At 42.1% G+C, this 24,959-nt stretch overlaps 2 protein-coding genes across 3 annotated transcripts in view; one reads left to right on the top strand and one right to left on the bottom strand.

Annotated features, from left to right (window-relative positions):
• Positions 1 to 10,656, bottom strand: part of LOC111982353 (striatin) — a 105,901-nt gene extending 95,245 nt beyond the window's left edge. For both annotated transcript variants that reach the window (XM_024013911.2, XM_024013912.2), the window contains exon 1: positions 10,276 to 10,656. In XM_024013911.2, the coding sequence (XP_023869679.1) occupies positions 10,276 to 10,497 (222 nt within the window). In that variant the 5' untranslated portion in view covers positions 10,498 to 10,656. The remainder of the gene's footprint in view (positions 1 to 10,275) is intronic.
• A 783-nt stretch (positions 10,657 to 11,439) lies between these two features.
• Positions 11,440 to 12,511, top strand: LOC111982450 (microtubule-associated proteins 1A/1B light chain 3C). The gene is made up of 4 exons (XM_024014017.2): positions 11,440 to 11,571; positions 11,653 to 11,708; positions 11,796 to 11,902; positions 12,148 to 12,511. Exons 1-4 carry the CDS (start codon positions 11,511 to 11,513, stop codon positions 12,353 to 12,355), a joined length of 432 nt encoding a protein of 143 aa, XP_023869785.1. The 5' UTR covers positions 11,440 to 11,510; the 3' UTR covers positions 12,356 to 12,511.
• Positions 12,512 to 24,959: the final 12,448 nt, after the last annotated feature.

Below are 24,959 nucleotides of genomic sequence, written 5' to 3'. Positions count from 1 at the left end.
AGAGTAAAAAATTAAAAAAGTCGGTACATGAAAACTTAAGCGAAAAAAATGCTTTTTATGTGCACTACATAACTCCTAGCCTTCTATCCACAACAAGTGAGTTTGATGGAAAAACACCTCTGGTGGGAATATGCGCATATTTATTTGATGCAGATCARATTCACATGAAAATCTGTCGCCAATTGGATGGAAACCTAGCTAATTTGGATTATTTCTATTCTCTCATGCCTTGAGGTGAGGTACCCTTCGTACTGTCACACTTTTACTACACAAATTGCAGGAGAATATATTTCCAAATTCTAATTGGTTTATGAGATATATTTACACCTGACATGTTGTGGCGGGGCCAAAAGTATTTCTGGAGCTGCTAGATGAGTTCCACTGGAGTAGGCCGTCAGCCTCTGGGGCGCTCTCTGTCTCAATTCTCCCCCTCCGCCACCGATCCAGAGGTCGAGAGACTGCTTATAGATGCACTAGTCCCAGTCTGATGGACTCCACACCTTCTCCCCAGAGTGGACAAATTGCTGCCTGGTGTCAATTGATCTCCTGAATGTATGGCGAGTACACCGTGTCATGTCATCATCACATGGTGGGAAATGTGCAAAGTCTGAGCAGATAAACATACCTCAGACAGCAGAATGATAATAGTCTGGTCTTATAATATACTACCTCATTACATGGGATAATGGATGGAAAGCCGTAAAACCAGCGATCTGGAATTTGAAGTATGCGCTATGACAGCAAGGTCCAGATTTTGCCTTGACATGCAGTCAGTTATGCATAATCCTAGGCATACCATGTCTACACACAGCAAAGGCTATTGCACAGCGGTCTCTTGACGAAATCATTTAGTTAGTGAGATGAAAGTCTGAAAAAAAATACTTAAATGATAAAGGGGCAATGGAATTACACGCCAAAGCAGTGATACTTTAATAGTAGCCTGCGGGCCTTATAGCCTATCACTATTTACATAACTTTGCATAATTTAAGTGGCATGATATGACGGCAAACACACTGAAAGCACGGTGGTCTGCAAATCATGAAGTAGAAGGTGTTATTTGGAAAAAGAAAAGGTACATTACGCAGAATTATAATTGAGATTGCAGAGTTGGTTGATGCCACCTGTTCTAACTATTGGCCTGTGACCTCTTACCATTTTGAATAAATGGCTCGATCTGATTGAGTATCCACGCACTGAGGGAGGTCCGGCATTGGCTTTGGCACTGTGTTGTGTACAGCATATAAAACGGAATGTCCAAAGACAAAAAATAAAGTGATTCTGAAGTAAAAAATGATTCATGTTGCGAAACAACTCATGAAGTGCAATCTTTAAAATCATCTGAAGGCCAATGCATTGTGGAATAAAATGCTAAGAAATAACACCGCAAAACAAGTATGAATACTGCAGTTGTTCACGGTGCCAGACAGAACCTTCTGATATAAACACCTGCAAAACACACCGATGGTGTTCATAGTGCTAGCAGGGTGGGCCTCTCGTTAGAATACCAGACATGATTACTCATAGGCTGGAGGTGCTGGGCTACTGTAAACCCAACCGCCTGAGAGAACACTCTCTGACTACATCCCAAATGGCACCCTATTCCCTTTAAAAGTGCAATTCTTTTGACCAGCACCCATAGGTATCTGGTAAAAAAGTAGTGCACTAAATAGTGAATGAGTGCCATTGGAGACGCACACTCTCCTTCAGAGAGAACTTTTTCACACATTCTCAAATGGACATACTGTACCCGGGCGGTCGAAGGGAGTCATTGGAATAAACACTTGTGGGGAAATTACAAAATGTGATGACCCAGAAAAGGCGTAACACGTCAACTAGTATACTAGTCAGTGTGGTGGAGTATATACACAAAAAGAAAATGCTGGGGAGGCAGCATTTCAAGAATGTGTGTGTTTGAAATGCCTGACTGGATGGCACCCCCTCCCACACCTCACCAGCACTGGGTAATAGCTGCCTGAGATTCAGCCTGGGCAGTCGGGAGCTTGCTCCTGTGAAAAACACAGGGCTCTGTTTTAACGATGGGGCAGGGAGCCACGACATTCGCAGTGTCAGCTCTGTGGCATGAGTCACTTAAAAACAAACTCAAACTGGTTTTTAATGGGTCGTTGAAGAACACGCGGAAGACGACAAGCCGTGAGATCAGAAAGATCCCAACAACACAGGCAGCCTCTGGACGAGGAAAAGGACTATATCTGAGGGAGTTGAATACCAAATGCTGACAGGCATCTCAGATGGGGGGGGGGGGGCTGCTTAGTGCACGCAAAGGCAAAGAAATAGGCTGAACAGGCCGATGTATTGTCTTCCTCAGAGACCCAGCACTTACATTAAGTGTGGGTTATGTAGACTAGAAGAAGAAAAAAAACAGTGAGATCTCCCAACAGGAGCTGGTGAACATTGATCGGTTCTTTCTCCCATTGGTTGTTTCTTTCTGCACCAACTCCCGGGGGCGGGGGGTGGGGGGTGGGGGGCTGCTTAGTGCACGCAAAGGCAAAGAAATAGGCTGAACAGGCCGATGTATTGTCTTCCTCAGAGACCCAGCACTTACATTAAGTGTGGGTTATGTAGACTAGAAGAAGAAAAAAAACAGTGAGATCTCCCAACAGGAGCTGGTGAACATTGATCGGTTCTTTCTCCCATTGGTTGTTTCTTTCTGCACCAACTCCCGTCTTCGCCTTCTCTGCAACGTATTTATAGTGTGGGGAATAGGGAAGGAAAAGTGGTGATGATGCCAGACATCCTCTGGGGCAAAGGAGGAGCAGAGGCAGAGAGAAGCTCATAGTGATTCTTTAACCCACTCTTACACACACACTCAATGTGATGTCATGGATTCCCAGTGTTGTGCAACAGCAGTATTTCGGGGTCAAAACGCTAGGCCAGTCAGTGCCTGTCGGTGATCGTCGGATGTTATTGTCCAACTCCGACAGCAAAGGTCACAAAGGCAGCCATTTCGAATAGGACCCAGCCCAGAGAAAAACACACAGTGGCAAGAAAAAGTATGCGAACCCTTAGGAAATACCAGGATTTCTGCATAAATTGGTCATAAAATTTGATCTGATCTTCATCTAGCTCACAACAATAGACAAACACAGTCTGCTTAAACTAATAACACAAACAATTACACGTTTTCATGTCTTTATTGAACACACTGTGTAAACATTCACAGTGCAGGATGGAAAAGGTATGTGAACCCTTGGATGTAATAACTGGTTGACCCTCCTTTGCAGCAATAAACTCAAATGTTTTCTGTAGTTGCAGAACTGTTTCACTTCAGCAATATTCTTGGGATGTCTGGTGTGAACTGCTCTCGAGGTCATGCCACAACATCGCAAATCGGATTGAGGTCAGGACTCTGACTAGGCAACTCCAGAAGGCGTATTTTCTTCTGTTGAAGCCATTCTGTTGTTGATTTACTTCTGTGTTTTGGGTCGTTGTCCTGTTGCATCACCCAACTTCTGTTGAGCTTCAATTGGCGGACATATAGCCTTACATTCTCCTGCAAAACATCCAGGTGCAACTTTGCAAAACTTCAGATGTGCAGCAATGGGTTTTTTGGACCGCAGTGGCTTCTTCCGTAGTGTCCTCACATGAACACCATTCTTGTTTAGTGTTTTACATATCGTAGACTCGTCAACAGAGATGTTAGCATGTTCCAGAGATTTCTGTAAGACTTTAGCTGACACTCTCGGATTCTTCTTAACCTCATTGAGCATTCTGCGCTGTGCTCTTGCAGTCATCTTTGCAGGACAGCCACTCATAGGGAGAGTAGCAACAGTGCTGAATTTACTCCATTTATAGACAATTTGTCTTACCATGGACTGATGAACATCAAAGCTTTTAGAGATAGTTTTGTAACCCTTTCCAGCTTTATGCACGTCAACAATTCTTAATCTTATGTCTTCTGAGATCTCTTTTGTTCAAGGCATAGTTCACATCAGGCAATGTTTCTTGTGAATAGCAAACTCACATTCTGTGAGTGTTTTTTATAGGGCAAGGCAGCTCTAACCAACATCTCCATTCTTGTCTCATTGATTGGACTCCAGGTTAGCTGACTCCTGACTCCAATTAGCTTTCGGCAAAGTCATTAGCCTAGGGGTTCACARACTTTTTCCAACCTACACTGTGAATGTTTAAATGATGTATTTAATATAAACAAGAAAAATACAATAATTTGTGTGTTYTTAGTTMAAGCACACTATGTTTGTCTATTGTTGTGACTWAGATGAAGATCAGATCAAATTTGATGATGACCAATTTATGCAGAAATCTATGTAATTCKAAAGGGTTCACATACTTTTGTGTATATATATACAGTGGCAAGAAAAAGTATGTGGACACCCCTTCAAAWTAGTGGCTTTGGGTATTTCAGCAAKACCCGTTGCTGACAGGTATATAAAATCAAGCACACAGCCATGCAATCACCATAGACAAACATTGGCAGTAGAATGGCCTTACTGAAGAGCTCAGTGACTTTCAAAATGTCACCGTCATAGGATGGCACCTTTCCAATAAGTCATTTTGTCAAATTTCTGCCCTGCTAGAGCTGCCCCGGTCAACTGTAAGTGCTGTTATTGTGAAGTGGAAACATKTAGGAGCAACATCGGCTCAGCCGAAGTGGTAGGCCACACAAGCTCACAGAACTGGACCACCGATTGCTGAAGCGAGTAAAAATGGTCTGTTCTAGGTTGCAGCACTCACTACCTAGTTCCAAAACGACTCTGGAAGCAATGTCAGCACAATAACTTTTTGTTTCCATGKCCGAGCAGCCACACACAAGCCTGAGATCACCATGCACAATGCCAAGCGTTGGCTGGAGTGGTGTAAAGCTCGCCACCATTGGACTCTGGAGCAGTGGAAACGTGTTCTCTGGAGTGATGAATCACGCTTCACCATCTGGCACACTGAGGACGAGTCTGGGTTTGGCGGACGCCAGGAGAATGCTGCCTGCCCCAATGAAGTGCCAACTGTAAAGTTTGGTGGAGGAGGAATAATGGTCTGTGGCTGTTTTTCATGGTTTGGGCTAGGCCTCTTAGTTTTAGTGAAGGGAAATCTTAATGATACAGCATACAATGACGTTCTAGACTGTTCTGTGCTTCCAACTTTGTGGCAACAGTTTGGGGAACAGCCTTTCCTGTTTCAACATGACAATGCCCCCATGCACAACGTGAGGTCCATACAGAAATGGGTTGTCTAGATTGGTGTGGAATAATTTGACTAGCCTGCACAGAGCCCTGACCTCAACCCCATCGAACACCTTCGGGATGAATTGGAACTCCTACTGTGAGTCAGGCCTAATCTCCCAACACCAGTGCCCAACCTCACTAATGCTCTTGTGGCTGAATGGAAGCAAGTCCCCGCAGCAATGTTCCAACATCTAGGGGAAAGCCTTGCCAGAAGAGTGGCTGTTATAGGAGCAAAGGGGGAGGGGGGGGGGCGGGGGATTAACTCCATATTAATGCCCATCATTTTGGAATGAGATGTTCTACAAGCAGGTGTTCACATACACTTTTGGTCATGTAGTGTCATACGAAATGGGTGATTCACATCAACAAAATAATACAAACCATACGAAACGTAACAGATAACACTAAATATAGTGTCTAGGATTTACTTACAGAATAATACGAAATAATACGACCAGGTTGGTGTGTCACAACACTCTAGCACAAGGACATGGAAACAGAGAGTTGAGTGACCACCGGTGTCCACATACTAGTGACTAACTAACGTTAAAAAAAAACATTTTTTAAAAGCTCTCAGTGCAGTCAATGTTGAGCGCTCTGTGGTGGGCATTCCCCCGCCCACGTTTTAACACAGGCACTTCCAGGTCAGCTTGTTGAGTAGGGCCCTAACGAAGGTTCAGAAACATCTCCATCTGCTCTGTCCAATTCAATTATTCTCCAGTAGTTTCTAGAAGCAAAACGCTTTCGTCACACCCCTTGACCTTTTCCACATTTAGTTGTGTTAGAAATTGGGACTAATTTCATTGTCTTTTTTTATTATAAAAAATACAATATTTACGGTCTACACAAAATACTCTGTCAATGAGAAAGAACATTTCAAAATATTATTTAAAGACCAATGAAAAATAGAACACTAATATATCTTGATTAGATAAGTATTCAACCCCCCCCACTGAGTCAATACATGTTAGAATCACTTTTGGCAGCGATTACAGCTGTGAGTCTTTTTGGGTCTATGAGCTTTGCACACCTGGATTTTACAATATTTGCCAATTATTATTTTGTCAACTCTTGCTCTGTTATTGGTTGTTGACCACGACTTGCCATAGATTTACAAGCTGATTTAAATCAAAACTGTAACTAGGCCACTCAAGAACATTCAATATCATCTTTGTAAGCAACTCCAGTGTAGATTTGGCCTTGTGTTTTAGAGTATTATCCTGCTGAAAGGTGAATTTGTCTCCCAGTGTCTGTTGGAAAGCAGTCTGAACCAGGTTGTCCTCTAGGATTTTGTGCTTAACTCTATTCGGGTTTCTTTTTATCCAAAAAAACATCCWAGTCCTTCAGGTGATGAGCATATCCATAACATGATGCAGCCAACACCATGCTTGAAAATATGACCGAGTGGTACTCCGCTTTGTGTTCAGGAAAAAAAGTGAGTTTCTTTGCAACATTTGTTGCAGTATTACTTTAGTGCTTTATTGCAAACAGGACGAATGTTTTGGACTATTTTTTATTCTGTACCGACTTCCTTCTTTTCACTTTGTCATTTAGGTTAGTATTGTGCAGTAACTACAATGTTGTTGATCCTTTCTCAGTTTTCACCTATCACAGCCATGAAACTCTGTAACTGTTTTAAAGTCACCATTGGCCTCATGGTGAAATCCCTAAGTGGTTCCGTCCTCTCCGGCAACTGAGTTAGGAAGTACACCTGTATCTTTGTAGTGACTGGGTGTATTGAGACACCATCCAAAGTGTAATTAATATCTTCACCATGCTGAAAGAGATATTCAGTGTCTGCTTTTTTTTTTTGTTACTAATCTACCAATAAGTGCCCTTCTTTGCGAGGCATTGGAAAAGCTCCCTGGTCTTTGTGGTTGAATCTGTGCTTGAAATTCACTACTCAACTGAGGGACCTTACAGATAATTGTATGTGTTGGGTAAAACCAGAGATTGGATAATCATTCAAATAAGTGTTACGAACTACACTGAACAAAAACATGTTAAGTGCTGGTGCCCATGTTTCACGAGCCGAAATAAAAGATCCCAGAAATGTTCCATACGAACTAAAAGCTTATTTCTCTCAAATGTTCTGCACAAATTTGTTTACATTCCTGTTAGTGAGCATTTGGTGCTGAGGAGTCTTTCTGTCTGTAATAAAGCCCTTTTGTGGGGAAAAAACTAATTCTGATTGGCTAAGCCTGGCTCCCCAGTGATGTGAAATCCATAGATTAGGGCCTAATGAATTTATTTCAAATGACATGATTTCCTTGTCTGAACTGTAACTCAGCAAAATCTTTGTAATTGTTGCATGTTACGTTTACATTTTTGTTCAGTATATTATTGCACAGAGTGAGTACATGCAACTTATTAGGGTACTTGTTAAGCACATTTCTTTTGACCTGAACACATTTAGGCTTGCCATAACAAAGGGGTTGAATACTTATTGACTCAAGACATTTCCGTGTTTCATTTTTTATTAATTACATTTTTGTAAAAATGTCTGAAAACAAAATTCCACTTTAAAAATCAGGCTGTAACAACATGCGGAAAAGGTCAAGGGGTGTGAATACCTTCCAAATGCACTGTATATCCTGTCTATTCGATTTTTACATTTGCTCAGCTAAGACTTTAATGGAATGCAGGGTCGCTACTACACTATATAATGGAATGGTAGCAGAACAAATGCATTAAGATATGAAATTGGTTTCTGCTCAATGCCAGTTGAGCAGTTCTGACACTCATTTGTCGCTTGCCAATGAGCTCCCTCTACTACTGATAAGCACTTGAAGTAAATGGGAAGGAAAATTTAAAAAACCTACTCCGGAATCAGGCGGGTATCTGCAATACCGATAATACAACTTCGACATCTAGGCCTATTCGCTCTTCTTCATAAAGGCACAATAAGAAAGAAATGAAAGCCTGCTTTGATTGAGGCAGAACATTCTCAAAGTAAATGATGCACAAATGCCACGTACAGTAACACATAATTAATTTAGAATCTGATGAAGCATTACCCTTTAAAATTTTAAAAATGCCTATTGAAATTTATGAATGCACCGTCATAAAAGCCATAAGTTGTGCTGTAAATTATGTAATACGTAAGAGCAGCAGAGAAAGCTTGAGTCATTTCTGGAGAGCGCAATTAGCTAGCCTAGGCAGCCGATTGTGCAGATCTAGCGCCAATGCACTATCATCTAGCTTTAATGGCCTGAAGGTAGAATAAAACTGGAAAATAAGCATACTTTCTTTATGAAAAATTTTCCAACACCATTTTTGGACAATTTMGGATGTTGCACACCCATGGCTGAACACGGTGTACATCATCCTAAATTGTCATAAAATCCAAAAATGTTGGTGGAAAATTGTGTTTCATAACTAAGGTATGCATATTTTCCCTGTTTATTCCCCACCTTCTTTCCATTTAAGCTAGTTAAGTAGGAAAGTTATACCTTCGTGGCCTGAATAGAGGATACCTTATGTACGAGCCGGTCTACAGTGGACACAAGTGTATTATCGGGAATGCACATCAAGCCTAGACAATTGTGCAGATCTAGCGCCCACGCACTATTGGCTGCGTAGGATAGCACTTAGCTTGGCACTGGCCTTGGTTAGCAATGTTTGGAGGCGCTCACATACACTGAACAAAAATATAAACGCAACATGAAAAGTGTTGGTCCCATGTTTCATGAGCTGAAATAAAAGATCCCAGAAATGTTCTCTCAAATTCTGCACAAAATTGTTTACCTCCCTGTTAGTGAGCATTTTCTCCTTTGCCAAGATAATCCATCCACCTGACAGGTGTGGCATATCAAGAAGCTGATTAAACAGCATGATCATTACATAGGTGCACCTTGTAACAACACAATGCCACAGATGTCTCAAGTTGAGGGAGCATGCGATTGGCATGCTGACTAAAGGAATGTCCACCAGAGCTGTTGGCAGATAATTGAAWGTTAATTTCTCTACCATAAGCCTCCTCCAATGTCATTTAAGAGAATTTGGCAGGCCTCACAACCGCAGACCACATGATGGCGAGTGGTTTGGTGATGTCAACATTGTGAACAGTGTCCCATGGTGGCGGTGGGGTTATGGTATGGGCAGGCATAAGCTATTGACAACAAACTGCATTTTATCAATGGCAATTGGAATGCACAGAGATACCGTGATGAGATCCTGAGGCCCAATGTCATGCCATTCATCCGTCTCCATCACCTCATGTTTTAGTATGATAATGCACGGCCATGTCGGAAGGATCTGTACACAATTCCTGGAATCTATAAAATGTCCCTGTTCTTCCATGGCCTGCACACTCAACAGAAACGTCACCCATTGAGCATGTTTGAGATGCTCTGGATCGACGTGTACGACAGTATGTTCCAGTTCCCGCCAATCAACACAATCAACAGCCTGATCAACTATATGCGAAGGAGATGTCACACTGCATGAGGCAAATGGTGGTCACGCCACATACTGACTGGTTCTGATCCATGCCCCTACCTTTTTGTTTAYGGTATCTGTGACCAACAGATGCATATCTGTATTACCAGTCATGTGAAATCTAAAGATTAGTGCCTGATGAATTTATTTCAATTGACTGATTTCCTTARATTAACTGTAACTCAGTAAATTCTTAGAAATTGTTGCGTTTATATATTTATTTTTTTACACTGCGAGCTACAACTCAATCAAGGCCTGCACATCACATTATGCTAAAAGCCTTACCTCTGATATATTTACGACATGGCATTTAAGAGAAGTCATAAGGCACAATAAAGACTCATGTCACTGACTTTTGAGTGCATGAATCAACTTCACTGTTCATCAGAATCATTTTTATATTATTCAACCGACTTAGCACAGGGTTTCCCATGACCGAGGTCGGGAAACCTGTGCTATAGCGACAAACGTCATCCGACCAAGACTACTCTAGTAGCTACGTAGCTCGAGCAGTTCTCGCCACAAAGACCGTAGCGCGCGAGTAAGCTTCCTGACACAAATTTCAATCTTCCTAGGGCAGACTCAACACCGTAACCCCCCCACCAAAAATAAGCAGGGCATTTTGACGTGGTTTACCTGCAATTCGGCTCGCTCCACCTCCCATTGCGCTCTATCCACCTCGWAGCGGGCCCATTCGTGTTGCAGAAAGTGCAATATCCCCGGAATGTTGTAATGAGCCCTGGCCGCCTCTCCGCCACCGACGTCGCCCGGCTGCTGCGGTCCTTTGCCAGCGCCTGGCAAACCCGAGTTGTTGTTGTTGTTGTTAAAGAACACGCCGGGCCCTGCCTGTTCGTCCATGCCCAGGCCAGGTGTGTGGGTTCAGTTCGCACAAGCTGGCACGACTGTGCTCAGACGGATGGGTTTTCCTTTAACCGCCCCTGTGATATGAAATGGAAAGGAAATAGCTACCTACAGCTCTCTCTACTGGGCAGGCACYTTCATGTCTGAGCAGCCAGCTGTCAATTGATGACGTTCACACTCAGCTCCCACCCACATCCAGTGTTTTCTTTACCCATTGGTCGAWTTKCACGATTCACACTGGAATAAGCCAARCGGATARAAATGCGCTGTTGACAACTGTTGTATCCTACGTATGATGGAATTTGAAGTTCAAAGAAGATATAGCTGRATTTTCAACCTAAAATGCGCTTGTTCTCTTTTTTTTATGTCATTTTCTTTAATTGGCCTACGGAGTATATTTTTTTGTAACTTAAATTGAAAATGTCATAATGTATGCTACAGAAGTGTGTCTGTGGTAGCCATATTTCATATATTATAGCACATTCCATTAATGTATCTATGCATTCCATAGAGCCATTCATCGAGTTGTTTACATAGCACACACACCCAAGCCTATCATCCACGACCCCCTGACTGAATTTCACGTCCTTTGAAATCCACGAAAATACATTAAACAAAATGTTGCCCACACATGATGTAGGGCCTACTTTAGTGTGAGAAGATTATAAGGCCTCTATATATGATTTGTGTGTAAGATATTTTAATTACTAAATTACCTCTATATAATGTTTAGTAATTCAAACAGTCTTATTTTCAAACATCAATTACATGAAACATTACAATCAGGTCATTTATTAGATCTTAACCATTTGGATTGGTTTTACACACAGCCGAGTCATTACGCACGGTCAATTCATTAGCCATATGAAGCGTGCTGACACAACCCCATTGGTAATCAGGTGATACGTCACTGCAACCACACTATTTAATTTCTGTTGGCTGATCTACATGGTTAAGTTGTACAGCCTAGATCAGACAGCAGGAATTGAAGAGAGGAGCCACTTGCCCACATGATGCCTCCATTTGAGAAACCACAGCACCCCAAGTCCTTCAAGCAGAGAAAAAGCTTTGGTGATTATTGAATGTATTGCTTTGCATGTGGTAGGCTATGCGTTGCTTTATAATCTCATCCACGTTTTCCATCCCAAACAGCCACGAGAAAACAGGAGGTCGCGGGGATCCGAACAAAGTTTCCAACTAAAATTCCGGTAAGTTCGCTTATTTCTAAAACCGTATTCTACCCTGAAGTTCCATTGAATTTGCACCTTCTAAAAGTGACATTTCCACCCACACAGGTGATAATTGAAAGGTATCAACGGGAGAAGTACTTGCCGCCTCTTGATAAAACGAAATTCCTGGTCCCCCAAGAACTGTCCATGACTCAGTTTGTCACCATTATAAGGTGTGTCTCCTTTGAGAAACGTTTTGCTGAAAATGTTATTTAACGTGACTTGACATGACTTAAATCATGTCTTCAATGTTTGGTTAAGAACTCGTGCATCATTTCAAACTTGGTTAACACCTGATATGAATCAGCCTCGAGTGCCGCGCGCGACTGTCACTACTTTTAAATTYCTTGAGTTTGTGCAAGATAATTTCTACATTTGATTACGTCCTGTCAATACTTTCTGCACGTTCTCGTTTCAGAAATCGTATGTCTCTGATGCAGAGTCAAGCGTTCTACCTGCTCATCAATAATAGTGGCCTGGCCAGCATGTCTCTTACCATGGCGCAAGTCTACAAGGACCACAAAGATGACGATGGCTTTCTCTACATGACCTATGCTTCTCAAGAAATGTTTGGTAATTGTGTTGAAATCCATGAGGAGTCATTCCCAATTGCTGGAAATGTTTGAGAAGACAAATTGCACGATTGGATAATGTGAGGCCTCGGCTTTTGGCAGGCCCAATAACTGAACTTCGTGTATAGATATAAAATGCAATATATGGATATTTAATATTACTCAATGTTTTTGTATATTGTTTTTAAGGTAATAAATGTTTCAAACTTTTGACGACCATGCTCTGTATTACATTGCTTAAAGCGGKAATATTTAACTTTTTGGGCTAAAAAAACAATTTCGCATAGAAATGGGAGGTGTAGGTTTTTCTTGTTAAACATGTTTAAGAAGCGTAGATCTGTGCTTTATTTTAGAGGTTTTGCTTCCTTTTTTGGATTGTATGCCAGACTAAAGCAGCTGAGAAATGTTTCATTATTGAAAAGTGACTTTAAATAAATAAATAAAAATTAAAAAATTTAATCAGGTAGGCTAGTTGAGAACAAGTTCTCATCTGCAACTGCGAACACTTCAGTGGTACAATATTTGGTCACAAACTGAAATTGGGATAACTTAGTACTTTAGCAAACATGGTGCAGTGATTTCAGCATATTGCACTTATTTTTGTCACTCATGCTCCTTCATTTAATTTCCCAAAAATGTGTAGACTTGGACATTGCCTTCAATAGGGACTCTGAGGCATCAGTTATCAAGGAAGGACCTGTTGCCCAATTCCCTCCAAATCGACTCCTATACTCTAGGTTCTTGTACATATCTGGTCAAAAGACCAGATGATGAAAGATCAGAATTGGGCTGCCTGTGTCAACGCATAACTATTCAATCCAATATCGGTCCATTTTTGCCCTATTGGGGATCAGATCTCAGTTTAKATACTACTTGAAATCTGTGCTTGACACAACTTGCTTGGCTTAATGAACCAATAAAATAGCCCCAAAACCACAACCCTCTCCTCTGGCATTTCAGGCAGGCTATACAAAGTATTTAAACCAAGGGCTGATGAAGATTGAAGTGTTAGGGGACTGCATTCYGTGGTACTCATGAATAGGAACAATCCTCCTGAAGGTGGCAGTATTGTTCAACCAGCTTATATCTGTATGACTGCACAGAATGGTTTGAATTTGGAGATTTTGGATCTTGTAAGGCTGAAGTACTTGAAGGCTCTTTAGTTTAGAGGCTGCCAAATGTATACAAGCAAGAGAACCATTTCAACTTCTAGAAAAGTTTTGGTAGTGTAAATTAGCCTATTTGACTGGACTGATGCATTTCAAACAGGATTTTTTTTGTATGGACCCAGTAGCACCTTCACTGACTCACTGAGGTCTTATTGCTCTTAAGCTCAGCCTAATTGTTGCAGCATGTGGTCACAGGTCTGCACTGCAAGGGACTGGACACTTTCCTTATGGCAGGGAGATGGGTTAACCCAGAAAAAATGTTCATCACTTTCTGAATTTGAAATCCGCCCTTAAGTCCAGTAAATCTAAACTGATTGATTTGCATTTTATTTTGGGTTAAATAATCCATGTGATCCAAGAGTGTAGGCCTATCACTTGAAACACATTTCCAAAATGGTCATCAAAGGGTCCTAGTGACATGAACAAGTACATTATCCTTTTAGAATAAAGCTATTTAAAAGCTGCTTATTTTAGGTACATGTTTATTTCTGGATTTTAGTGAATATTGATTTCAAGATTGTTAGTTGTGAGGCAGCAATTAAAATGTGTTCTGTAGCTAGTTGTGAAATGTTTGACTCCATAAAGATGATTTAGCAATATGCAAGAACACCATAGTTGTTATAGTAATGAGAATTGTCTATAGAAGGCAGATATTTAATTAACATTGTACAATGAATGGATTCACATTACAAGGTATGAAGCTTAAGTTACAAAGCATTAACAAGCATTACAAGGCATTGTCCTAAGCATGGTCAGAGAGAGAAATCATACCCTGAAAAGCCATGCCCCAGAAGTCCATGGGGTGTAGAAAAAGACGATCTCACCACAGCAGATCAGGAACAAAAAAAGAGAAAGAACAATGACTTTAAGACTCCTTTATAACCATCTGAGCTGTTTGGGTTCAAAATTTGAGTTATTGACCAATAGTATCACTGTGAAGTTAACCTCCGATCAGATGTCAGACCTACATGATGTCAACTCTGGACAATGGGGGTTGGAGACGTCAACGCTGAGAATGCTTGAATCCCTATGACAACACAGAGGAAATTCTTGCATACAGTTGATAAGAGTCACTWKGGGGGGTGCTCGACAATACAGAAACGGATGTGCTTCTTCTGCAGGGAGACTTTWATTTAGTGACTGTATCACTGACCGCAAGGGGGAGCCCAAGATCCATAGAATATGTTGAGCTGTTGTGATGGTTAAAGAAGTAAAATATCAGTCAGCACTGCAGCACACCTGATATTTTAGTCCCAAAATGTGTAAAGAATTGTTTTTCTTATTTTTCTAAATGTACAGCCCTGTTGGCTTTCACACTTGAATCAGACTACATTACATTATTGCTTTCACCTTTGAAGACTGTGGAGAACTCTCCTCCCAGTGCTGCATTGTCGAAGTCCAGTACATTGGATCGGCGGCATAAAGTTTTATGGTCCATTAACCAAAATGGGATTAACCAAATGTATTACGTCCTAACGATATCAACCATCTCATCCTGACTGGGAAACAGCAGTTTGTTTTTCTTCTGCTTAGTCATGTCCATGACTGTATTGAATGGCTTTTCTCTGCAACATTAAAAACATCTCGTGACGTTTAGCCATGGATGCTACCAAGTGTTGAGAGGACGGTGATTAAAAAATAGAGACAAAGCTCTGTGGAATATAATCTAAAAGAACTCAAAAGTGGAGCATTCAACAAATACAGTAGTTGGAGAGACAGACAATCGTACTTTCTCAATTGTCTTTCCTCGTATCCTCTCTCCTGGCCTCCCTTGCAAAATGCATTGGAAGAGAGGATCCAAGGTTCCTTCCCTCTGACCTTCTCCTCCAATGCGTGTTGAGGAGGTCGAAGAGAGGAAACAAGGAACCCGGGGTAAGATATTTGAGAGAGGGAGAACCATGGTGAACGGATATAGAGGGAGGGGGGGGGGCATAGAGAGAGAAAGCGAGAGAACCACTTGATTCTCTGCAATCAGGACCACACTATATTATAATTCTCATTGTTGATTCAAGTGGTGCTTTTGTTTACATTATCAAATTACCTTGGTTCATTAGGGGACAATGAACACACTCACACACACACACGCACGCACGCGCCCACACTGTTCATCACAAACCCCCTTTTCCAATGCCTGCCTTTTTATCGGTGACTAGGGAAGCGAGTATAACCTTTTCCACTTTGAAGGAGGAGGTGAGGGAGAAGTTCAGACCTATTTGTTTAATGGCATAAAGATCCCGGCTTAATGTGCCATAGRAATCAGCAAGAAAGCAGCCACAGACCTTTGGAGCGCCAATGCTGAAAGTTAATGGGGCCTGTTGTTCAACTGAAGAGCTTTAATGTTCCAAGCTAACTTTGCAAAGTCTCATTCGTCGGAGTGGCCAGGCCCATTGCTTTGGCAAAGGTTTTAACGTAAGTGTTCCGGTTTTATTAGTCATCAGATAAAAAGCAGTGTGCCTCACTAAGAGCAGTCAAAGGATCGTTACATACATTGCCATATGCACGAGCGCCCATATACACGTACACGCACCCAGTCTGTCTATCTGACGTACTGTCTGTCCGTCATCATCTTTTGAGTTGTTAGAGGGCTATATGTCAGCACAAAATATTAGTCGTACCATCTAGAAGCATGGTAGGATTTCAGGATATTGGGATCAGTTATCCCATGTCCTTCTGACCCTTTATACAGCTGTTTGGTTATGATCTAGCACAGTAGACAGGCCATAGAGAGAACTGTGACAGGCATCCTGCTGGTGTGTGTGTGTTTAATTGTCCTAAGTGCCAGGTTGCCCAGGAGCTCCTGACACACACACACACACACACACCTAACTGTAATTAACAAGCTGCCATAGCAGTAATAGCAACCCTTCAGCAGGCCAAAGGGAGCCTGCTGTGTGTGGAGAAAGTAGGCAAAGCAGCATCTGGAGGAGAGAAAATGGTCGCTTCTCAAGGTCGGAAAAGTCATACAAACATTTAGCAAACTTTGTGATCAGGGCTTTGCCTCTACCTCTTTAGGCTGTTGTTGTGCAGACTCTGTTTGTGTTGCGTCATATTACTTACAGATGTAGGATCTTCATTTGATCACTCTTTTGTTGCTCAGAATTTTCCTGCACGGCAGGAAATGCAAACTTGTAGTGTGTTAGTTTGTGATTTCCACTTTAACATTTCAGACTTGATTTGCCAACCCCTACAAAAAAATGTCCATGAATTATAATCCACATAAAAATGCACATTTTCTGTTGCTGCAGGATTAAGATCCTCGATCTATAGGGTGTAACAAAACAGTCAATATTTTCATTGTCTTCTCTTCTGTCTGATCGCTGATCTAAATAGGCTTGAAACAGTGGGTGTAAGAAATATGATTATACCCAGATCCATGTACTGTGTACTCTAGTGGAATCTATTCAGGGGAGAGGACTCCAGGAACATTTCTTTATATTTGCCCAATGTCATTCTATAATTATTTTTTTTTGCATCACTCATGTACAGTGCACCCAGCACTTTTTATAAACCACAAACACAATATAATCTAAGCTAATTAATATACTAGTTTAATTAGCTGTATGAAAAAGTGTTTCACAAGGTCTCTAAGTGCTTCAATAATACATTAAACACGATCATAATCTCTCTTCAGGAAAACCTGACGTGTCATCAAGGTATGATCTTAACGGACCACTTTTTGTCAGGAACATGAAATGCCTTGACTTCACTTCATGAATGTAATCAAGCCAAAGACCAAATAGACCATGCATCATTGTAATTGAGTTTTTGTGGTTGTTTTAGTCTTAGGGCTACAAAGAGGGGATAGGGGTCCAATGTAGACTGACTCGGTGACTACAGGGCCATATGGCAATGATGAAGTATGAGCCATACTGCTAAAACACCAAATAAAAGTTCCAAAATCAATGTGAGGTTAGTATTTATGACCCATTTTTTTCCCCCTAAAAGTGTAAATTACCTGTCCAAACCCCAGAATAAGATTTATGAGTTAATACATTTGTTTGCTGAGACTAATTAAAATGGTATGACTTCATTCAATGACACAAAATGAACTTATTAGGACTATTAATGTTCTGCCTTTTCAAACGGCGAACATTTGAACTGATTGAGACTGTTTGAGAATGTTTTCTGCAAAACGCTCAGTTTTTTTGAATGATATGCATCAGAATATTTGCTCTGCTTGGACGTCAACAAGGGCAGGTTGGCATTCTCAGTGGTACACAGTGGAATTCCCAACCTGTAGTTGTTGACATTTATACATTGTGTGTACGTGCGAGTGTGGGTCTATGCATAAATGTGCGCACGGGTGTGTCCTAAAGTGAGTGCATTCATCATAAGTGTCTCTGCCAAAGGCAAGCTATGTAGACATCCATTTAAGTCCAGACGTTCCCACAGACTGTCTACTAAGTACCCTATTCCCTATATAGTGCACTACTTTTGGCCAGAGCCCTAGTCAAAAGTTATACACTATCTTGGGAAAAGGGTGCCAGTTGAAATGCAGTCCTAAACTCTGCTGCATTGCTTCTAGCCGTACATTATTACTTCATGTGATGTCTGTCTAGAGTCTAGACTCCTTGCTGGCTCTGATTTTTAGTCCCAAGTATGATCGATCAGAAGGATGACAACATAACCAAGCAAATCTGCCCTCTGGCCAGGAAGCGATGAATTACTAATGCACCATGACATCATACAGGTCAGGCCAGTTGGGCTATGGGTATGTCCCAAATGGCACCTTATCCCCTATATAGTGCATTACTCTTGACCAGCCCTGGTCAATAGTAGTGCACTATAAAGAGAATTGGGTGCCATTTGGGACGCAAACTGTACAGTATATTGTGCTATAAGCAGTCTGTCCTATATAGCTACATGTTGTACACAGTCGTGGCCAAAAGTTTTGAGAATGACAAAAATATTAATTTCCACAAAGTTTGCTGCTTCAGTGTCTTTAGATATTTTTGTCAGATGTTACTATGGAATACTGAAGCATTACAAGCATTTCATAAGTGTCAAAGGCTTTTATTGACAATTACATGAAGTTGATGCCAAGAGTCAATATTTGCAATGTTGACCCTTCTTTTTCAAGACCTCTGCAATCCGCCCTGGCATGCTGTCAATTAACTTCTAGGCCACGTCCTGACTGATGGCAGCCCATTCTTGCATAATCAATGCTTGGAGTTTGTCAGAATTTGTGGGTTTTTGTTTGTCCACCCGCCTCGAGGATTGACCACAAGTTCTCAAAGGGATTAAGGTCTGGGGAGTTTCCTGGCCATGGACCCAAAATATTGATGTTTTGTTCCCCGAGCTACTTAGTTATCACTTTTGCCTTATGGCAAGGTGCTCCATCATGCTGGAAAAGGCATTGTTCGTCACCAACTGTTCCTGGATGGTTGGGAGAAGTTGATCTCGGAGGATGTGTTGGTACCATTCTTTATTCATGGCTGTGTTCTTAGGTACAATTGTGAGTGAGCCCACTCCCTTGGCTGAGAAGCAACCCCACACATGAATGGTCTCAGGATGCTTTACTGTTGGCATGACACAGGACTGATGGTGGTGCTCACCTTGTCTTCTCCGGACAAGCTTTTTTCAGGATGCCCCAAACAATCGGAAAGGGGATCAGAGAAAATGACTTTACCCCAGTCCTCAGCAGTCCAATCCCTGTACCTTTTGCAGAATATCAGTCTGTCTCTGATGTTTTTTCCTGGAGAGAAGTGGCTTCTTTGCTGCCCTTCTTGACACCAGGCCATCCTCCACAAAATGTGAACCGCTATAGAAAAAAAAAACGGTTTAGAAAAGTATTTTGTAAATACAAATCACAGGTCTCGAAAGTATCCTGTAACAAAACACAGAGTGTAGTTCTGCCCAGTGTAATACAAATACTCGGAAGTAATTAAAACACATATTTCAAATACACAACAGAAAATCAGCCCATCGCAACACAAACACATTACACTCCCGCTCACTGTAAGCAGATTATCCCTTGAGGTTTTGTGCAGTTGTTTCCTATTATTTGTGGGTCCCAAGAGATCAATATCAGAAAGATAAGTAATGAAGAGATTTTTATTGTAACCAAAGAAGTGACCCCCTGGGTTGTAAACACCATGTTAAAGTGGTGTGTGTGTTTGTGTGCGTGCGTGAGTGTTTACACACAGTATATCAATGTGTGTGTCAGAGGAGAGGGAAGTACAGTGCCTTCAGAAAGTATTCACACCCCTTGACTTTTTCCACATTTTGTTGTGTTACAGCCTGAATTTCAAATGGATTCAATAGAGATTTTGTCTCTGGCCTAAATAAAATACCTCATAATGTCAAAATAGAATTATGCTTTTCTAAATGTTTACAAATGTATTAAAACTGCAAAGCTGAAATGGCTTGGGTCAATAAAGAGTCAACCCCTTTGTTAGGTCATGCCTAAATACATTCAGGAGTAAAAATATGCTTAACAAGTCACATAAGTTGCATGGACTCTGTGTGCAATAATAGTGTTTAACATGATTTTTAATGATCCCCACACATACAACTATCTGTAAGATCCCTCATTCAAGCAGTGAATTTCAAACACAGAAAGACCAGGGAGGTTTTCCAATGCCTTACAAAGAAGGGCACCTATTGATAGATGGGTACAAAACAAAAATAAAAATCAGACATTGAATATCCCTTTGAGGATGGTGAAGTTTTTGCACTTTGGATGGTGTATCAATACACCCAGTCACTACAAAAGACACAGGCATCCTTCCTAACTCAGTTGCCAGAGACGAAGGAAACCGCTCAGGGATTTCACCATAAGGCCGACGCTGAATTTAAAACAGTTACAGAGTTTAATGGCTGTGATAGAAGAAAACTGAAGATGGATCAACAACATTGTAGTTACTCCACAATACTAAATGTGAAAGCCCGTAGTACCTATTCACTGATGAAATCCTGGGCGGGAAATGAGACGTGGAGACATGACTTCAGCAAAAAGGAAACGGTATTGGGAGTTCTTCTTTCAACTCTCCCCGGGGCCATACAAACAAAGGCCAATGACTAGCCCCAAAAATTAAAACGAACAGTTGGTACCAAACACCAATCCAACAGCTTGAGCCGAACCTATAACAGTGTGTCCTGGAGTTCACCATAGTTTTTAGCTCGTAACCACTCTCCCCCCTCGGCCCATTCAGTCAGGTCCTTAAGAGAGCACAAACAGTAATCAGTCAATTGGCCTCAGTTGAGCTCATCAGTAGTAGGAGAGGGCGCAGTCGGACCACTTGATCTGGCTGACCCCTCACATAACCTAATTGACAGAGTGAAAAGAAGGATGCCTGTACAGAATATAAATATTCCAAAACATGCATCCTGTTTGCAACAAGGCACTAAAGTAATCCTGCAAAAAATGTGGCAAAGCAATTKACTTTTTGTCCTGAATACAAAGTTTGGGGAGTACCACTTTATATTTTCAAGCATAGTGGCGGCTGCGTCATGTTATGGGTATGTTTGTAATCGTTAAAGACAAGGGAGTTTTTCAGGATAAAAAAAACATAATGGAACTAAGCACAGGCTAAATGCTAGAGGAAAACCTGGTTCAGTCTGCATTCCACCATACACCGGGAGATTAACTCACCTTTCAGCAGGACAATAACCTAAAACACAAGGCCAAATCTACACTGGAGTTGCTTACCAAGAAGACATTGAATGTTCCTAAGTGGGCAAATTGCAGTTTTGACTTAAATCTGCTTGCACAATCCAGGTGTGCAAAGATCTTAGAGACTGACCCAGAAAGACTCACAACTTTAACACTGCCKAGGGTGATTCTAACATGTATGGCCCAGCCGACCTGGGCCAGACGGAAGAAAACTGACTGATATAGGGAGGGACTTTCTGGATTTGTCCAATAAGACATTTTTGTTTTCCGTTTTTAAAATGTTTTGCATCGTGTGTCCTCATGAATACGACCTTGTAAGGGATAGTCTTCTGAGAGGTGTGATAGATTGGAAGAACAAAGAGAAGAGGGAATAAGAGAGGAAGAAGAGATGAAGCACCCCTCCATCCCAGTCCTCAATCTGCTCTCTGCTGAAACACAGGCTGACACACACACACACACACACACACACACACACACACACACACACACACACACACACACACACACACACACACACACACACAAATCCACCAATTCTGCATGCAAGCTCACACACAGATACACATGCAAACATTTATATAAACATGTAATTGTTCAGAAAGTATACCCATCTTTAGGTGCAAAATCGTTTCACTCATTATTTCCGCTTATAAACCTGATTTGAGGCCCTTGTAGGTCAGACGATAGTACCGTACACCAGCCCCAGGGGGCACTGTTGCTCCAGGCTGAAAAGTGCACTCTGGAAATCAGACGTTTCCTCCAGCATTTCACTTCCTCCTTAACAACAGTTAAGATCCACAATATCCGATTTCACTAGACTCTTGCAACTGAAGCTGAGGTGGAAAAACAAGTTGCCCCTAAATGATGATCTGAGATCAGTTTTTATCAAATGTTCCTACAAATGTTGATGTTATTTAAAGCAACCCTGTAGTCTTCTACAGCATTACCAAGTGCATTGGTCAGCCTTGTTGGTGTCCACATCCATATGTAACCTAGTCTGGTCGGAAATCTGTTTGTGCTGTCTTGCCATGTAACCCATCTGACTTTTCATCCTCCAGACACATGCTAACTAGCGTTACAGACAGCCTTGAGGGGGGTGAAGGCAAAGCTAAGGGCTTGTTCCTATGTTAACCGCACTTTACTTCCTCAGGTAACCAAACCCCGATTGAGGAAAATTGAAATCAAACCGCATTCATTAGTATCTCATATTTCATAGCCTTGAGGTGTTGCAAAAAACACAGGACTTGGGTGGTGGGCGAAACTCCTTTCCGATACATTATGTACGCAGTATTTGGCAATAAAATGCACAAGTATCGTGTTTAAAAAAAAACTGAGCACGTAAAGTAGATATCGTGTTCGGAGGCTTTGAAGTCTATGTTATATGTTACGGAGGATAGGGATACTTCGTAAAGGTGGCCCCGAGGCGGTGTTTTCTGGGCATGTTCGGGAACGGGAGGTATTGGAAACATTCTGAACCGRACCTACTTRSTCTCTCCCTCACTCCCTCCTCCTCCCTTCCCTCTATCCCTCCCGCCCAAGTTCTGAGATGATGAAAGGCACTCTCCTTTTTTCTCTCTCTCTCTCCCTCCCTCCATCCCTCTCAAATTCATCATCAGCCCTTTTCTTGTTTCCTGTTTACATGGCTGGGGGCCGGCACCGCCGAATGAAAGAGACGAGCCCTCTTATGATGCAATCTGCACTCGCTGCCCTCTTCTCCCGTCCCTCCCTCCTTCCCTAGTCTGATGTCGACAGCACCAATAGAGAGAGAGCGAGAGGAGGAGGGGGGGGGGGGGGGGGGGTCTGTTTTTCTTCCTCTTTTTTTTTGTTCTTCTGTCTTTGTTGTGTGACTCGGCTGACTGAGGTCTCGGCATGTGTGTAAAGCACCACCCGCTCTCTCTCTGTGACTTGAATGAGCTCAAACATCTGCGGGAGTTCATCTCTACGGAGTTCATCTCTACTGCACCCCCATCAAACACACACACATGCACGCGCGCACACACACACACACACACACACACACCTCTCTCCCAAAATGGATGGAAGATTGCGTAAAAAGGTCCACTTGTGTGTTACAGTAATAGCCGATGGGGATTTGAATTGCGTGGTGTAGTGTGTGGATTTGGTGTCGATGCCATAGGGTGTGCATTTCTGTTCCATGCATTGAATTGAATAGATTGTAACAGGGCGAAGAAGTAAGGTAGTGAGAAGAGGTCAAAGGTCAACATTCGTTCAAACATTCATTCTTCTTGCCTTGTATTCGACAAGTTAGGCTATTTGACTTTGAGCACATTATCTAGATTTAAGAGCAATGATTTCGAGAAATACAACTAAAAATGGATTGTTGCTATGCAGTTCCTCGCTCTAAAAGACCGAGGGTGAGTCAATACAAAGGTTGCATTTGGACTTTCTTCTCCTGAGTGAACATTTGTGGCAACATTATTTTCCTTTTCAAAACAACTTAGCTCTATCCCTGTTGCTGCATTCCCACATACTTCTTTGAGAACGCTGACTCCACAATTTGAGCCGTGGTATTCAGCCTTACTCGCTTTGGTCAAAAGTCAAACGTTCATATTCAGCTAAATGTGAAATTCTTTCATTGTTTTCTGTGCTTAGAGTCCCAGTCAGTCTTGGCTATTCTCCCAGAATGGGGTATACGCAGCTGTGTAGAGAACCACAATTAGCGTTAGCCTGAGACTAACCCATATCCTGATCTCCTTGGTGAGATTAGGCTAATTTGAGGCCTGGTTCGTTGTGTCACAAACACAGATGGTGCAGCCAACCTAGAGGTAGACCGTATGTATATATTTTCATGCAAGTATGCGTGTGTGATACTGAGAAACCGAGGAATTGGCACATTTTGATATTGGACTGGTTGAGCATCAGAAGTAACACTAAACAGTAGGTCCGAGTCCTTTGATGGAGTATCTCACAGCTGTGTCTTCTCATTGGCTCCATGTTCCTAGCCTCCATGACTTGGTATTAGATCCCACAGTCCACTGCTGCTGTTTGTCAAACAGCCCTTTGGAAATGGCTCCTCCAAGCTGCCCACCCAAAAAATATGAGCCCAATGTAAAAATAGTTAAATGGTCCACCCTCTTCAGGGTTTCTGTTGCCAATGAGGGCGAATGTACTGGAAGAGGGACAGCGGGTACTGGGGGGACAAATGAGTTGATATCCCTTTTCACGTGGGCAGGGTTACACGGATCGGAGCATGACCTGCCAAGGCCTCGCCACGTTGTCATCGGAGAGGAGAGCATGTTACAGGAGAGCAGTGACAGATGCTGTGGCCTGAGTCAGTCTGACTATTACACGCGGCCAGCCTACACGACTATAGACTATTATGTGTGACTAACATTTGCGGCTACTTTAACTATTCTAAACGACAATTCCAAACGATTATCCTATATTACTTATTACTCTTCTGTGTGACTATCCTGACTATCATATGTCGTGAGGATGCATGAGTATGTGACTATACATCACTATTCTGGCTTACTATTCTATGCGACTACCCTATATTACAATTCGCTGCCTTCTTTGGGGCACGTGGGTTTTGCATTCACACACAACACACACACACAACACACACACACACACACACACACACACACACACACACACACACACACACACACACACACACACACACACACACACACACACACACACACACACACACACACACACACACACACACACACAGACTCCCGTTACAAAATGAGCCGAACTAGATACTGCCACTTCAGCAAACAAGTGTTGTTTCCCCCCCCCCGCACCCCCCATTATCCTATTAGCCCATTGTGAAAGCTTGACTAATCCACCCCCGTCCGTCAACCTACCTCCCCTCAGCCCATCCCCAACTAAGGAAACAAAA

Source organism: Salvelinus sp. IW2-2015, linkage group LG21, assembly GCF_002910315.2.
Source record: "Salvelinus sp. IW2-2015 linkage group LG21, ASM291031v2, whole genome shotgun sequence".
NCBI lineage: Eukaryota > Metazoa > Chordata > Actinopteri > Salmoniformes > Salmonidae > Salvelinus > Salvelinus sp. IW2-2015.
This window is presented reverse-complemented; position numbering and strand designations above follow the sequence as displayed.